Source organism: Ambystoma mexicanum, chromosome 11, assembly GCF_040938575.1.
Source record: "Ambystoma mexicanum isolate Mex_15411 chromosome 11, UKY_AmexF1_1, whole genome shotgun sequence".
NCBI classification, from domain to species: domain Eukaryota; kingdom Metazoa; phylum Chordata; class Amphibia; order Caudata; family Ambystomatidae; genus Ambystoma; species Ambystoma mexicanum.
Window position 1 is genome coordinate 882644365 of NC_090934.1, and position 14984 is coordinate 882659348.

The following is a 14984-nucleotide window of genomic DNA, read 5'->3' on the forward strand; positions in this document are numbered from 1 at the left end:
CACACATCTAGACCATAGTCACTGCTTGAATTCAGTTCATTTCTATGCAATTAAATGAATCTAGGAGGGTAGCCAAGGTATAGCACCCAGAAGATTGTCAAAGGTAGCAAATACACTGCACTTAGATTAATTGCAAAGATAGCCAATGTATTGCATTTGGAAGATGTTTGAGGATAGCCACTGTGTGCACCTAGATGAACTGCGAGGATAGCACTTAGAAGACTCCGGGTAGCAAATACACTGGACTCAGATGAATTGTGAAGATACCTTATGTATTGCACTTAGAAGATTGAGGACTGCCAATGTATTGCAAAGATAGATAAAGTATTGCACTTAAGACGAATTGTGAAGAAAACCAATGTACTACAAGAGGATCTTGAGGGTAGCTAATGTGCTGCACCTAGATGAACTGTGTAGATGGCCTATGCATTGCATTTAGAAGACTGAGTGTAGCAAATACACTGCACTCAGATGAATTGTGAAGATAGCTTGGTGGGCTGAACTAGGAAGCGCCATGGTGTTGCTGCAACGCTCCATATAGCTGAAGTCCCTTTTTGGAAAGAGCGTGATTGCTAGTAGCACCCATGAGTAAGTGAGATCTCGGTGTGCCCCTCACTTTTAAACAACCTCAATTTTCCCTGTTCCAGACCAACTCAGCAGCTCCCTGCTCATTCCATCTCTCTCCTCCCTTCCCCGCCTAGTTCCTCTGTGGTGAAGGGTGGGCTGAACTAGGAAGCGCTGTACAGCCAAAAGAGGCAGGGCAGCCTTGTCTGGCCCGCCATCGGCTAAGGTCCAGAGGCAAAGGGCAGCTCCCCTCTAGACAGCTCTATTCCAGGTTTGCCTGTGTCTGCCTGACGCAGAATACCTAAAGCGACTGATAGGGTAAGTGTGGTGTGTGCGGGGAGTACAGCCATTACTTTACTCCAGTAACACACCATCATTCTTACCATCAAATATCCTATACCAAACTAATTGTGTAACTGGTATTTATTGTACTGCAAAAGTAGAATTTGATTGCTTCGCCATTGCACTGCCAAAGTGGAATCTAGCTTTTTTTTTTATTACACTGAAAAGTTGAATCAGAGTGGTTTTCACCTTTCTGTAATAGATTAATCTACTTCCTTTTCTAACAGTTCTCCCAAACTACTTCCACCCCTCTGCCCCACCCGCTAGGACACGAATGAATTAACCCAGATCGGTCTCCAAAAATAGACATCTTTGACTTTCTATCCACTGAAAACCCCAACATCCTATTCATGACGGAAACCTGGTTCAACGATGACTTCAATACCATCGCATACTAGCCTTCCCACCAGACTACTCCCTCTTGTACATAACAGGTCCAGCAAAGCGAGGGGGGGGGGCGTATTGGGAGTGGCCATCCTCCACAAGTCAGACCTTTCAGTAATATCCACAAGAACCTACCTTGCGGCACTGAATGCAAATATATTCTCGCAGAGTTCCATTTTGGCCCTTCCTTCTCCTATATCGGCCAACCGGCTATGACCAGAATTTCGTGGACTCCCTCTGGCACTCCCACTCAACCACGCTGATCCAGCAGCCTTCGCTCACTTTGCTAGTCAATTTTAGAATTTGATTTGATGTTCCTGCCAACCCTATGATCCGCTCCCTCACCGACAAGCTGGAAGCTCTCAGCCTATTACAACCGATATCCCACCCTATTCACATTACAGGGCACACTTTCAAAGCATTATTCTGCACATCGGACGTAGTCTCTCCACTTCCACCTCACCCCCTCATCTTGACTGATCACCAAACTATACTCTTCTTGCTTTGACACGACTGCCCACTCCTCCACTTCAAGCAAACATCTCCCCAACTACCCCCACTGTTAGGCAAAGTTTGTATGCAGTACCCTCGGGGAACACTACAAACAACTCTGACTACAGGTATAGGAATCCCAACCCTTGGTATAAGCTTGTGCTACACAGTTCTGGTTGCATGTTGAGCAGCCAGGCTCATCTCAAGAGGGGTCAATGTGAGCTGTAGTGGAGATACACAGAGATTTACAGTTACAAGTATTCAAATATACTCTTACACTCAAGGTTTCTTGAATAAACAATTATTAATTTATCAGTCAGAATAAGCCTTCTTCAGAAGGGAGCAATATAATAATAACACTCAAATACACTTAATATCTCTAAATCAGTAGATCCCCTTTTGGGATGGCCCACAGACGCTACCTACACCCTCAGATGACTTCAATTGCAAGGGCGCTGGGGACATTAATATACCACTGTTGCATTTAGAATCATATAGTAAGTCAAAGGAAAAGCTCATTTAGAACATACAAGAGACCACAAATATTCTTAAGCAGGCAAATACTTTTGGAACCCCCCCAGAAAGAGTCATTCAGTACAATGGGCTAGGCCAAAATCAATGGGCAAACGTCTTAAATAGGATGCAGCACTTCTGGTAGGTAAGTAGAAAAGTCTTTGCACAATGTCTTAGGAGTCTTTGAAGAAAAGAAGAATCAAATGTAGGGCCACAAGCTGATTAGACGTGAGTAGTAGAAGATGCAAGCAACTCTACAGTAAGAGGTAAGTTATCTCAGACTTTTTACAGTACCTTTGTATTGAATAAAAAAGTGCAGCAGGTGACTTCTGTTCCTGTGCAGCTCTGCAGATCTCACCGTTAATGGGCCTCAGTCGTTCCGGGCTGTTGAGATGGGCTTTTCTTGCTTCTGGGTCCCGCACTCTGTTGAGGGGGCTCAGGCTCAGTCAGTCCTGCTTCCTGGGAGTCCAGAGGATCTTCTTGAAGCTCTAGGCCAGCTTAAAAGTTAACGCACACAATCTGGTGTTCCTCTCCCTGGCTGTACAGGTTTTCAGCAGCAACTCTGTGGAAATTCAACCAGCTCCGAGATGGATGTCCAGGTGGCTTACGATTGGTCCCACCAACTCAAGGGGAGAAGTCGTCCTTGCAGGGGCTTCTCTGTCGATACGAATTTGGAGTTTCAGCAGGGTTTCACCGGGCAAACCAACGTACCAGGAGTTGCAGCAGGCGTCCTCTTCAAGTTCTTCTTCGGTTCCTTCATCCAGTGGTCGACTGCCTTCCAAGCCAAAAGCCTCGCCTTTTATTCAGTTCTCTCCCATTCATTCCAGCCCAGCTGTCAGTCACCCAGCAGGGTGGCTGTCCTTGCCGGACAGTCAGCCAGCCAGCCAATCACCACAGAGTGCATTTGGGTCTCGTAGGAGACTAAGTACAGGGAGTTTCGGGCACCTCCCTCACTTCATGCCTACCCCAGACACCCTGGAGCCAGAGGCGGGCTTCACGCTCGAATCCCGCCAAAGGCAAGGCGAACAATGGGACCAAACCTGGTTTGGCGCGCAGAGTACATCTCAAGAAGGACCTTCTCACAAAGAAATGGCAAAAAAAGAAGACCGGGGCAATTTTGACAAAAATGGCACCCTTGGGTGCTTTACTGCAACTGCGAATGCAGCCCGCAGTAAATGCACACCACAGTAGTTAAAACGAAACCACTGCCATCAGCCATTCAGTGAGGAAAGGGTAACATGGGAAGCTAGACAAAGGGGATACTAGGTAACCCCTCCAGCAACCTATTGTAAGATAGTGTGTGCTGGGTCTAGAAAGTTACAAATGTAAGTAAAGTGAATTTCACTTTACTGCTCTTGGAAACAGTAGTTTATTTAAGAGAAGGTATTTAAACCTTTGGGAAATCCGAAAGACTTCCCTGCGCCACTGCGCTGAAGGTGCTGTGACACACAAATGATGATGCCTATGGAGTTTGTCAGACTCCAAAACCAAAAGAAACGCAGTGTTCAAAAATCACAAAAAAATACACGAGAGAGTGGGAAAAACAGCCCACTCCTTCATTTCAAGCAAACATCTCCCCAACTACCCCCACCACCCTCTCTCTTTGGAATAAAAGCATCAGCAACCCAGACCTGGCCAATTCCTTACTAATTACAATTGATGATCTCTCTAACAGCAAAGGGAACCACTCCATTGACCTCTTCGACTAATGTCTGTCCGAAGCTCTGGTCCCCTCTTGCACCGACACATCCAAACGATGAAGCTCACACACCAAGTTGTACACCCCTTCCCTCATAACCTCAAGCATCCCCAAGAGCGAATTTGGAGCACCAAACCTACTCCACAAAACAAAATGGCCCTTGCAAGACTGAACAGGGTTTACTGGACAGAAATCAAGAAAGCCCAAAAAAAAAAAAAACAAACACATTATGGAAACAGAATCTCCAACTTCAACAATCCATGCAAGGAACTCCACAAATTCCTAGGGGAATTAAAGTCTGCTAGCACTCCATACAAGGAGCTCCACAAACTCCTAGGGGAATCAAAGTCTGCTAGCTCTCCTACCACTAACACAAGCTTTCTGAGATGAAGTATCCAACTACTTTCATAACACTGCACTCGAAAGACATCGCACCATCACTGCAAATCAAGCTCTGATCGCTCCCTCTACTCTCTCTCAAACTGACCCTTCACAGTTCTCCCCACCAGCCATCTCTTCGATCACACCCATTTCCCAGGCCAATTTCTACCACCCACTAGCACTTAACCGACCCTCGTTCTCCCCTGGAGACCTTTGCCCACTATCCTTTCTAAAAAAGATCCTTACCACCACCGGTGCAGGTGGCATCGCCCACTCCATCATCTATGACTCCCTCATCTGGCTTCTTCCCAGAGCGCTTCAAAACCTCTCCCATCAAATCACTACTAAAACAAACTCACGCTCGACCCACTCTCCCCATCGAGCTACCGCCCCACTCTCCAAAAACTGTGTCATTGCTCAACTAATGGACCGCACTGCATACAAGCAACTTGTCTTCTTCACAAAAGCCTGTAGGCTACTTGCTCCAGCCCAATTGGCGTTCAGACCCCCTGTGGAACGGAATCCTCCCTGATCTCCATCTGGAATGATCTGAACTGCTGATTCAGATGGTTGCACTGCACTCATCCTGCCAGATCTATCCGCGGCCTTTGATACCATCGACAACAATACTCAGAAACAGGCTGCTCACCCTAGGCATCAAAAGACTCAGCCCTCAATTGGATACCCTCATTCATTTCTAAATCGCTCGCAAATCATTCTACTTCCACCTTTCTCGTTCTCCCCTCGCCCTGTCACAAAAGAGGTCCCACAAGGTCTCCCCTCTTCTTCAACATCTACCTAATCCCACTGCCAGCTCTCATCTGCTCTCACAGCCTTACCTGCTACAATTCCGTAGACACCTAGATCATTTTAAAAATTCCAAAAGACAGCTTCCCCCCTTCTCGACCTTTGGACGACGATGGAACAACCATATCCTCAACCTGGGCAAATCAGAAATCCTAATAGGCAGCAAATCAACTCTCATTCCCCATCCTATACCTTGGCCACATTCCCTGGGAACCAAACCTGCCGCATCCACTTCCATTAAAAATTTTGGATGCACCATGGACGCAGACCTAGGTCTCCCTAAACACATCAACTCTGTATCCAGAACTTGCCACTTCCACCCTAAAGCAAATACTTCCCTCCCTCTCGTATACTCAAAGAGTCTCTGCAACACTGCCCATCATCTCCCACCTAGATTACGCCAACTTCCACTATCCTGGCATCCCAACATGCCAGGTCTGGAACCTTCAACAAATTCAGAGTACTACAATGGCTGCCTCCCTATCAGCCTAAGAGCAACCTTCAAAAACATGTGCGTCCCACACCAAGCCCTCCATAATACAGGAAAAGATCTTCCACTAGCAACCCCCCACAACCCTTAGATTGGGCTCGGTTTCCCCCTTAACACTCCACTAGAATCGGCAACTCAGCCTCGCTCTATCCTAGCTCGCACAATCTGGAACACTCTTCCTCGGCACATCTGCCGCATACAGTACTACTGTTCCTTCAAAAAAATCCTAAAAACCTGGCTATTTACCAATTGATCCTGAACCCATCCCTAACCTTCCAACTCCCAAACCTAGCATGCGAACATTAATCAACAGGTGGCGCTGGCCGCTGTCGCGGCAGCCCTGACTGCACTGCACTAGGCGGCACCAGACATTATCGTGGCAGCCCGGACCTCAAACACTATTCAAAACCAACCATGACCATTGCTCTCTCAAGCACCACTAGCTGGACACAGGCCATCATCTCGTTGTCACACCATGAAGTGTCATGAGATCGAATAGTCACTGCACTGGTCATGTACATGGAAAACAAGCAAATCACAATGAAAGTTGCGGATACAGAATGATAGCACCGCCGCATTCAGATAGATTGTGTTTTCGGGCAAGACCTTTTCCTGTGAGGAATCGCACACCAAGGGAAAGTCAGGTGGGGGTTTCTCGTGTATTGCTCCACAATGCAATCACAAACTTTCTCTGAATCACACAGATGTTTGTTCGTTTATTCTTTTGTATTGCACTCCAGACCCAGGGGTATCAGGGCACACAGGTTACAAGGATATTCAAAGCTTGATTACACAGTAAAGTGGCATATATACATAGTATTTTATTCTATACCTTACAGATGGTTGTGTGGGGTGGCTGGGTATCGCACCTTCATGAACCACAGGTTTGACTTCTGATGCTAAAGGTAACATTTGGGAAGGTTTAGTGCGCGCACACAATCTGAAGATTCACCATGCTCTCCACCTGGAAGAGCTTGAAAGTGCAGCCCATGCTCTACTGGTGGCCATCTGTGAAGCATAGCCTGCTGATGTCGCCAACCTTTTTGCCACAGACTCAAGAATTGACAGAGGATGACACTACCCGATTGGATGCACATACAACAAATCACCAGCCGAGTAACTTAGGGTTAGACCCAAAGTTAATTTATGCAAAACAAGGGGGGGTCTGGGAAACGCTCTACCAGCACGAACACAGCCCATTGACTTGTTCTTGGGTGGATGGCCCCTGGGAGAGTCTCAACCAAGTCTTTAGCTCACTGTCCCTTTCACAAAGAAGAAATTTCCCCACATATCAGTCTTTGTCCTGCCCAGGGGCAGTGCAGCACCGACATGCTAGGCAATTCTCCTCTGAACAAGAGTACCACAGCAACCCCATACACATGTTAGAGTCTCTCCCAGGGGTTATTCACCCAAGAACAGGTCATTGGGCTGTGTTGGTGCTGGTAGAGAGATTCCCAGACCCCCCCCCTTTGTTTTGCATAAATTAACTTTGGGTTTCACCCTAAGTTAACAGGGCGATCCAGACGTGGACCCCTTGCACACTGTTCTTAGAGAGGCAACAGTTTCACCTCACGGATGATGCCCAACAAGGCTGAAACACGTGTATGGGGTTACTGATGGTACTCTTGTTCAGAGGAGAATTGCCTAGCATTTGGGTGCTGGACTGCCCCTGGGCAGGACAAAGGCCGATATGCAGGGACATTTCTTCTCTGTGAAAGGGATAGTGAGCTAAAGACTTGGTAGAGTCTCTCCCAGGGCTTATTCAGCCAAGAACAGGTCATTGGGCTGTGTTCGTGATGGTAGAGAGATTCCCAGACCCCCCCCCCCCCCTTTGTTTTGCTGCAATAAACTACCTACCTCAGGCAAAAACTTTTTTGCAGGTATAAATGTCTGTTGCAAATCAACTTAATGTGAATGATTCACATAACGAGAGGTTGTTAGCTACAATTAAGTAATTACCTTTCAAACATGTGTCTATCCAGGAAGGAATGGCTGTTCTAACTCACCATAATGCGATAATGTAGATCAGGGAGAATGTGCCACTATCGGATATATGTTTCCCTGCAGAAATGCCACAAAAAAATGCTATGTTGCATATACTTTCTAAACCAAGTCTCAACACCGGCCCCTTGAACCAGAACTAAGATGACCAGAAATGTACAACATTAGAGAGCAACTGGTGCCAGATACAAATGACAATCAGGCGAGGGAGACAGGGGGGGGGGGGGAGGGGGTAATTTGGTGGAGTTGTATTGTTCAGATTCTAGAAAAAGGGGGCCTGTAAGCACCTCTTCTCAAGATGAGGTAGCTTAGTAGGCTTCTCAGAGCAAGGTTAAAGGTTTTACCAGCTTTGAGTTTTGTCCTCCTGATGTTGTGCTCCCTTATTTTTGTTATGTAAATAAGCTGTTATTATGCAGTTTGAAAGGATGCAGGGTTCTACTGCTGTGGGGCTATCAGCCCAGAGCTAGGTTATGTGCGTTGTAGGTATACAGTGTGCCCTGGAAGAGGCTCCTGTCTAGTTTCTTAACCCATCTTGCAACCATGCATAGCTTGTACGGTGTGTGTATGCAAGTCCAGTGGTTTTGTTGCACAGTATGCCATCAGCAAAGTCCACTGCCACTCTACACAATTATGTGCCAAAAGTGGTTCTTCTCTGCCAAGAAAGTAAAATACACAAAATCTAAATATCCGCCCCCCCCCCCCACAAGCCCCCAACCTGCAGGGTGCGGCAAGGGTCTGCAAATGAATTCATGCTTTGACAAACTAAGCTGTCCATTTGCCAATAACATCAGAGATTCCATGTCTATGCTAACAATATAATTAAAGAATAACCACCCAGCGCTCGATGGAGGTTAAATGGTGATATGCTTGCATCTCAGAAAGACAGAAATCATGCTTCTTGGCCCATTTATAGCTACGCACTGTCACAGAACTGGGGGCACTCAGTCAGAAAGTGTGTAACATGAAGTTTTTACATTTTCTCAGACCTTTCAATAGGATGAAAAAGCCACTTATCACACAGGTTCCACCACTTTGTGAGGGTCATCCTTCTTATTCCCCAGCAGCAGATTGCCATGGTCCTGGTAGTAGTCATCTCATGTCTCAGTAATGGAATCCTGTCCAACTGAGTGGGAGAGGGGTAATGGTGGGGTCCATCTTGTCCTGACATTTAGATGAGAGGAGAGATGGGAGTGCTAGGGAGAATTTTCACTTTCTGTGCCAATTCCATTTAACCTCAGAGACAGACCCCTAGCCCTTTGCTGGAATTTGGGACCTTTTTGATTTTTAACCTCGAGTGAGTGGGCCTTTTTGCCACCCACTCATGTTTTTTCCTTTAAAATTTTGTGTTCCTTATATTTGAATGGAGTCTGGTAAACTCCGTAGGCATCTGCTTTTTATATAGTGACACAAAGCAGCCTTTGCACAGTGCCACTGGACTCCTCTAAACAGTTAAATACATTTCCTTGTGTGAACTACAGTTCCCAAAAGTAGTAGGACAACTTTTGTCTTACTTACCTTTTTCCTTTGTGGGTCCAGCACACCAGGGCCATCTTAAGCACTTTTGGGGCCCTGGGCACGGACATCTTTCGGGCCCCCCTCTACCAAACCAAAGGAATCAAGAATACTGGTCATGCCCCCCACCCGTCACGCTCACAACCAATCGGTTGATATGCTCTCTCACAGCATAATAAGCAGGTTTACTCCCTTTAAGTCCCCTTAGCCTCTTCATTCGGAATGGAACAAGTAGCTTTGGAAGACCAACATTAGAGATTGGTATGCAGCCCGTGGTATTAATGCAGGACTGTATATAAAAAAGGTACATGTAACCCATAATATACAGAGAACTCACATTAGCTGCCTCATAGACTGCAAAAGTGTTCATGCATGGATAGAGACCACCAATTAGAAGGAAGGAGAACACTACACAAACGATAGCATGGATAGTGGAGGTAGATTAGAAGCTACCAGGACGGTGTCTTTATCCAGACAGACTGGGATTAGAAGTGGGATATGGTTTTCAAATAGTGTTGCCATTAGATATCAAAAGGAACAAATGCCTGTGGTGTGCAATATAAATATGCTCGCTATTAACACAGTGAAACCATGAAAAAGGCTTTTATGAAGATCATTCCATGAGAAGGCAATCACTCTGAAGGGCTGACAATTTTGAAAGGTTTAGGGACTGACAATATTGAGATCTTAAGATTAAATGAGATGCCCAGGATCACACATTGGTTAAGGGATGAAGGGGTGAAGCTGGGATTTGTGCCAACTATGCAATTTCTTCATTGGAACACTTTATTTTCCAGTTCTTACCCTGATCTAAAACAATCTCATTTTATTTTTAAAAAACGGACATGGAAAGTACACAAATCACATTACCAAACATGACCATTTTTAAACAAATTATTATAGAAGGGTGTTATGCAAAATCAGAATGATTCTAGCTTCATTCTCTCCATCATCAAGGGAAGTATATCAAAATCAGTATACCAATCTATGATTTAACAAATCAAATCTGGGTTGATCTTTCATATTTTAAAGCTTGAAATACTTCCAAAACAATGGCTTGTGACATTTTAATTTATGCACATGCATAACACCTTTGTTTTTTTTACTAAAAAACAAACCGTTTTTGTGTCAAACAAGCAGACCTTAAAATGCCCGAGGCCTGCAACATATGGTCCGCTCTCTTCAGTCTACCATCCCTTCCCCCAAATGGCCTACATAAGAAGAAAGATCAAGTAATAGGCTACACTATACAGCAGCATGCAAGAAGGCAAACCTCACAGAAGAAAGCACAGTAATTTAAAATAGATTAGATTTGATCAGGGTCACTGTATCGTCCGCTGGCAAATCCAGGATACAAGTATGAACGCTTTCGTTCCATAGTCTTGAATTTTGATACGCATTCACCGCTTGGACTAACAGTTTATGCCATCATTGGAGGCGATTGCCTAGGTTTTACAACACCCCATCTGAACAAACCGATTTGTAGACCTTCACCATACGGATGATATCGTTTTTATAGCAACCCCTAGCTGGTGTAGGTACCTTGCTGATAATAGCAGTTGTTGTTCTGCAAAACCAAGTACGTATGCAGGCAGGTTTATAAACTTCAGACAGTCTTGCTGGAATGAGACATTCTAATTGTGCATATTAACACATATCTCTGCAATGGGTGCTTCACACACTAAGCTAACTTCTGAGCCACTGTGGCACTCAATTTACCAATATGCATTTCACCATTGCCTATTGCACATGATCAACATAATTCCCAAAGAAAGGAAAGAATGCTACAGAGTTGTGCCATAAGGAACACATGAAACGATGTATAGTGAAGTGAACACAGACAGCAATACATGATGAATTGATCATGACAGAATGTACTTGTAAAAACAGAAAGGCAATGAGTTTAGTGCCTCAGCAGCACCCCATAAAATATCATGACATGTGTCATTTAAGACTGGTGAACAATGGAATCTTACTTCAGCTCAGCCACTCTTGTGGGGCACCCTCCAAGGTGGGGGCCCTGGGCAAGTGCCCCTTTTGCCCTCCCATAAACGTCTCTGCAGCACACACCACATTATGTGGAGTACTGGGGGGTTACATAGCAACTTCTTATCCCACTTCTCATGTAACTTTTGTTGCACTAACTAACCTGAATGGCTGGTGACCGTGGTTTCTTTTTACTACCTTTTGTGCAATGTATATGCAGGCCGATTTCTCAGCTGCACCAAGTAAAGCACCCAAGGGTGACCATTTTACAAAAATGGCCCAGGTCATCTTTTTTAACAATTTCTCATGTTTGCATTCCTTATGGGCTTTTACTCTGTCGTTTAGATTAGGTTTGAGTCCTTTGTGTGTTTTAACTTTGGCGGGCTTCATCCTGAAGCCCCTGCCAGGCTCCAGTGTGTCTGGGAAGGCAGGAAGTAAGGGAGGCGCCCGAAACTACTAGCCTTTGTTTGTAGGGATGCCTGGTCGAAACCAGTTCCAACTGTGAGAAACACCCCCTGTGTGATTGACAGCTTAGTCCTGTGAATGAATGGGATTTCGCATAAGGCGAGGGTTTTGGGATTACAGGCAGGGTCGGCCACTGGAACATAAAATCGGAAGAATGACCCAGACAGACGCCCGCAGCACCTTCCAGGTCCGATAAAATTACTGGTGAAGCCTTGCAGCTGTGCTTACCCAGTTTTCCCCCATCGACAGGGAAGCTCCACCAAGGACGACTTCCCCCCTTAGGCTGGTGTGACCAAGTAGCCTCAAGACCCGATTAGTTCTGGGCCAACCATTGTGTCGCTGTGACCTTCCTGGGCTACAATTTCCCAATACCTGCGGTACCTGGACCACCGACGAATGCAACAGCTTACTGACAACAAATTTGGCCAAAACTTCATGGGCATCTTAAAGGACCTCCAGAAGCAGGAATTCTTTGTCCAGTGTCCCCTCATCAGAGTCCAGGACTGAAGGACCAAGGAAACTCCAACTGGAGCCATTTGTTTTTCTTTGGCGCTGAGAAAAAGGCACCAAAACCACAAAGAGCCACTGAAACGAGTGGAATCCATTGCTGCAGATTCCCTCTCGAGATTGCGGCCGCAGAAGCCCGCCAGACATCCTTCCTTTCGCCACCACGACCAAGGTCCAGGAACAAGGGTCTGCATTGCTGCTTCAAGAAGCAAGTCAGCTGGAACATCTGCTTCAATTCTAAGGTACTGTGGGGCTTTGGGTCCAACCACCTTTAGCCAAATCTAGTGCTTCCTAGCTTGGGGAGTGCTCTTATCCATCCTTTTGAATTACTGCAATTCACTTGTGCAGGCCTAAAAGCTTGCGCACATCAGATAGGCTCTCCTGGATTTTTCTTCAATGAACTACTGACCGTTCAACTAATTTTTTCTAAGAAGATTGCATCAGAACTAGAATGGTCTAATTGACTGTCCAGTCTCCCTAAAGGCATCTCTTCTGAACTCTACTGGCTTTGGCAGTGTTTGTTCCCTTACAGGTTTTAATTGTTTGACACTATTATTGCTGGGATGAAAGATTTCTCCCTCCTAACTCAATATTGTATGGTGAACCATAAATACTACTAATGACCTTAACTGATGTCACGGTCTGCTGGAAATGTTTTAGTACCAAAAATAATTCTCACCTGCATTATTACTGCTTGAATAACTTGATTCTGAAATTCTACTTGATGTTACTATTAGTTGCTGCATAACCTAATGATTCTTTTACTTTGTGTATATATAAATACATACTTTTAATATAACATTTAAGGGTGTGCGTGTTTACTTGAATACTTGTGATTACTGATCTCATTGTACTGCTCCACTGCTCACTGTACACATTCTAAGATAAGCCTGGCTGCTCAGGCCACTCTACCAACTTGTGTAGTACAGACCTATGTTAAGAGTTGGGTCACTAATACAAAGCAGATAAGTCTTGTAAGGTCCACACCAGTTGGACTCTACAATATTTTACCTAATAGGAAGCAGACACACTGCCCATCATAGGTTCTCCCAGTTAGGTCCCAATATGCATGACCCCCAAATGCCTAAACATCTGCCAAGTCCTGAAGCCTCTAGCTGTAGCTCGTTTAAGGATGATCATGCTCACCACGTTGTACCATAATTCCATCCTTCGACCTCTTATAACTGGCAGCTAACCAGATTCTAAGCACTCCCTGTTTTTGTTAATGGGGAAAGGTCACCGTTTTGATACTGTAGCAGGTAAGAATGGTTCTGGTCCTGCCCTCTATTGAGGAACCAAGCCCAGGAACCACAGAAAAGTGCTGGTCACTCTCCATCACATCCCAGGTGAGCCACCATCAATTGAATGGGGAATTCCAAAATCAATTTGAAGTCGATCCACAGTAAAAAAATAAATAAATACAAATTACACATTTTGTAGGGGATTCATATATCTTTCCATTGGAATCCACTTATCATTCCTCATAGATCTTAATAGACATTACCTCATCTTCATTCTCGATTGCATGTCCTCAACACCCTCCTCAGGGCTTTCGTCCTTATGGTCCTGAAAGCGGTCTGATGGCTGAAACTCACATGATGTACCAATACGCAGGGCCGCGAACCCGCCACCAAAGGCCTTAAATCCTAGATTCTATTAAAAAAAGCAAAAGAAAAACAAACCACACAAAACATCAGTGCCTGTGGAAAGTAACAGATATTGGGAGGGAAGAAAAAAGAAAGTGGTAAAATGCAACGTTTTAAAATATTACAGAGTTATTTTAGCCTTTACTCCCTAATCATGTAGCTTTGAAGCACTGTAAATAACAAGATTGACTAACAACTTTCGAAGAAGGTAAGCTGGCACGACTACACATTTATCTAGTAACCTGCTGCTTGCACACAACATTGCTACATCCGATACAGTAACTTACTGATATATTTCACCAGCTCAAGTGAGACTACAGAGGCTATAGCATCTGTAAGTGCTTATGGGATGATCTTTTGGAACTTTAAATAAGTCAGGTGGAGAAGAAGTACCGCTTTAAATCCAAAATGACCCCAGAACCTACACCCGCCCACACAAGGCCATTACAATACCTTGTATGTTAAAAGAGCTGTTTTGTCGTCAGATTTTTATATACTCTGGCCTGGTGGACAGATGTATAGAAGGCCAACCTAGTATCGTGACAGGGACAACTATGGAAGTTGTAGTTCTACCAGTTCAAGGTAGCAAGTCGAGTGGTCTAGGCTAGGTCTCAAGAGGTGAGGAGCTGGCACGGGGGTCCACAATGAGCACACAGTGAAATAGTCAAGGAACACACTTAGTCAAAGAGGTATAAAAATACTTTTTTTTTCGTATGGCCAAACAACACGGATCTGTGTGAAATGACTGAATGCAAAAGGCTGACTACCAAAAGTCAGACTTTTTTTCTTCTTTTTTTTTCATTTTTCTGCAAATATATGTGTGGGGGGAGACTCCCCATCTTACCCCTATACATTTTTATTAACTTTACCCCCCCCACATATATATCTGTGGAACAATGGGGGGGGGGGAAATTGGACTTTTTGCCCTCTCATTCTTTCCAATTCCAAATAACAGTGAAATCTGACTACTAACAGGTAATATCACTCAGTACTAAAAATAGATACACATAAAATTACTGGAGTTGGGAAAAATACATATCAAAACCCTGAAAAGGAAGGTACAGATTAATATTAGCACGACTAGTCCACGGAGATTCAATCCTAACTTGAGAAGTCCATCCTAACATGTATGTGGCCTTGTGTTTTGTGAAGCTGGAAAAAAGATAGGGTCTCTGGGGTCCAGTGATCAGTTCCA

General features: G+C 44.8%; 1 protein-coding gene across 2 annotated transcripts in view; it reads right to left on the minus strand.

Moving 5' to 3' along the window:
* The window catches only part of LSP1 (lymphocyte specific protein 1), a 393235-nt gene that overhangs the window by 98489 nt on the left and 279762 nt on the right, over positions 1-14984 (minus strand). For both annotated transcript variants that reach the window (XM_069623945.1, XM_069623946.1), the window contains exon 4: positions 13648-13796. In XM_069623945.1, the coding sequence (XP_069480046.1) occupies positions 13648-13796 (149 nt within the window). The remainder of the gene's footprint in view (positions 1-13647; positions 13797-14984) is intronic.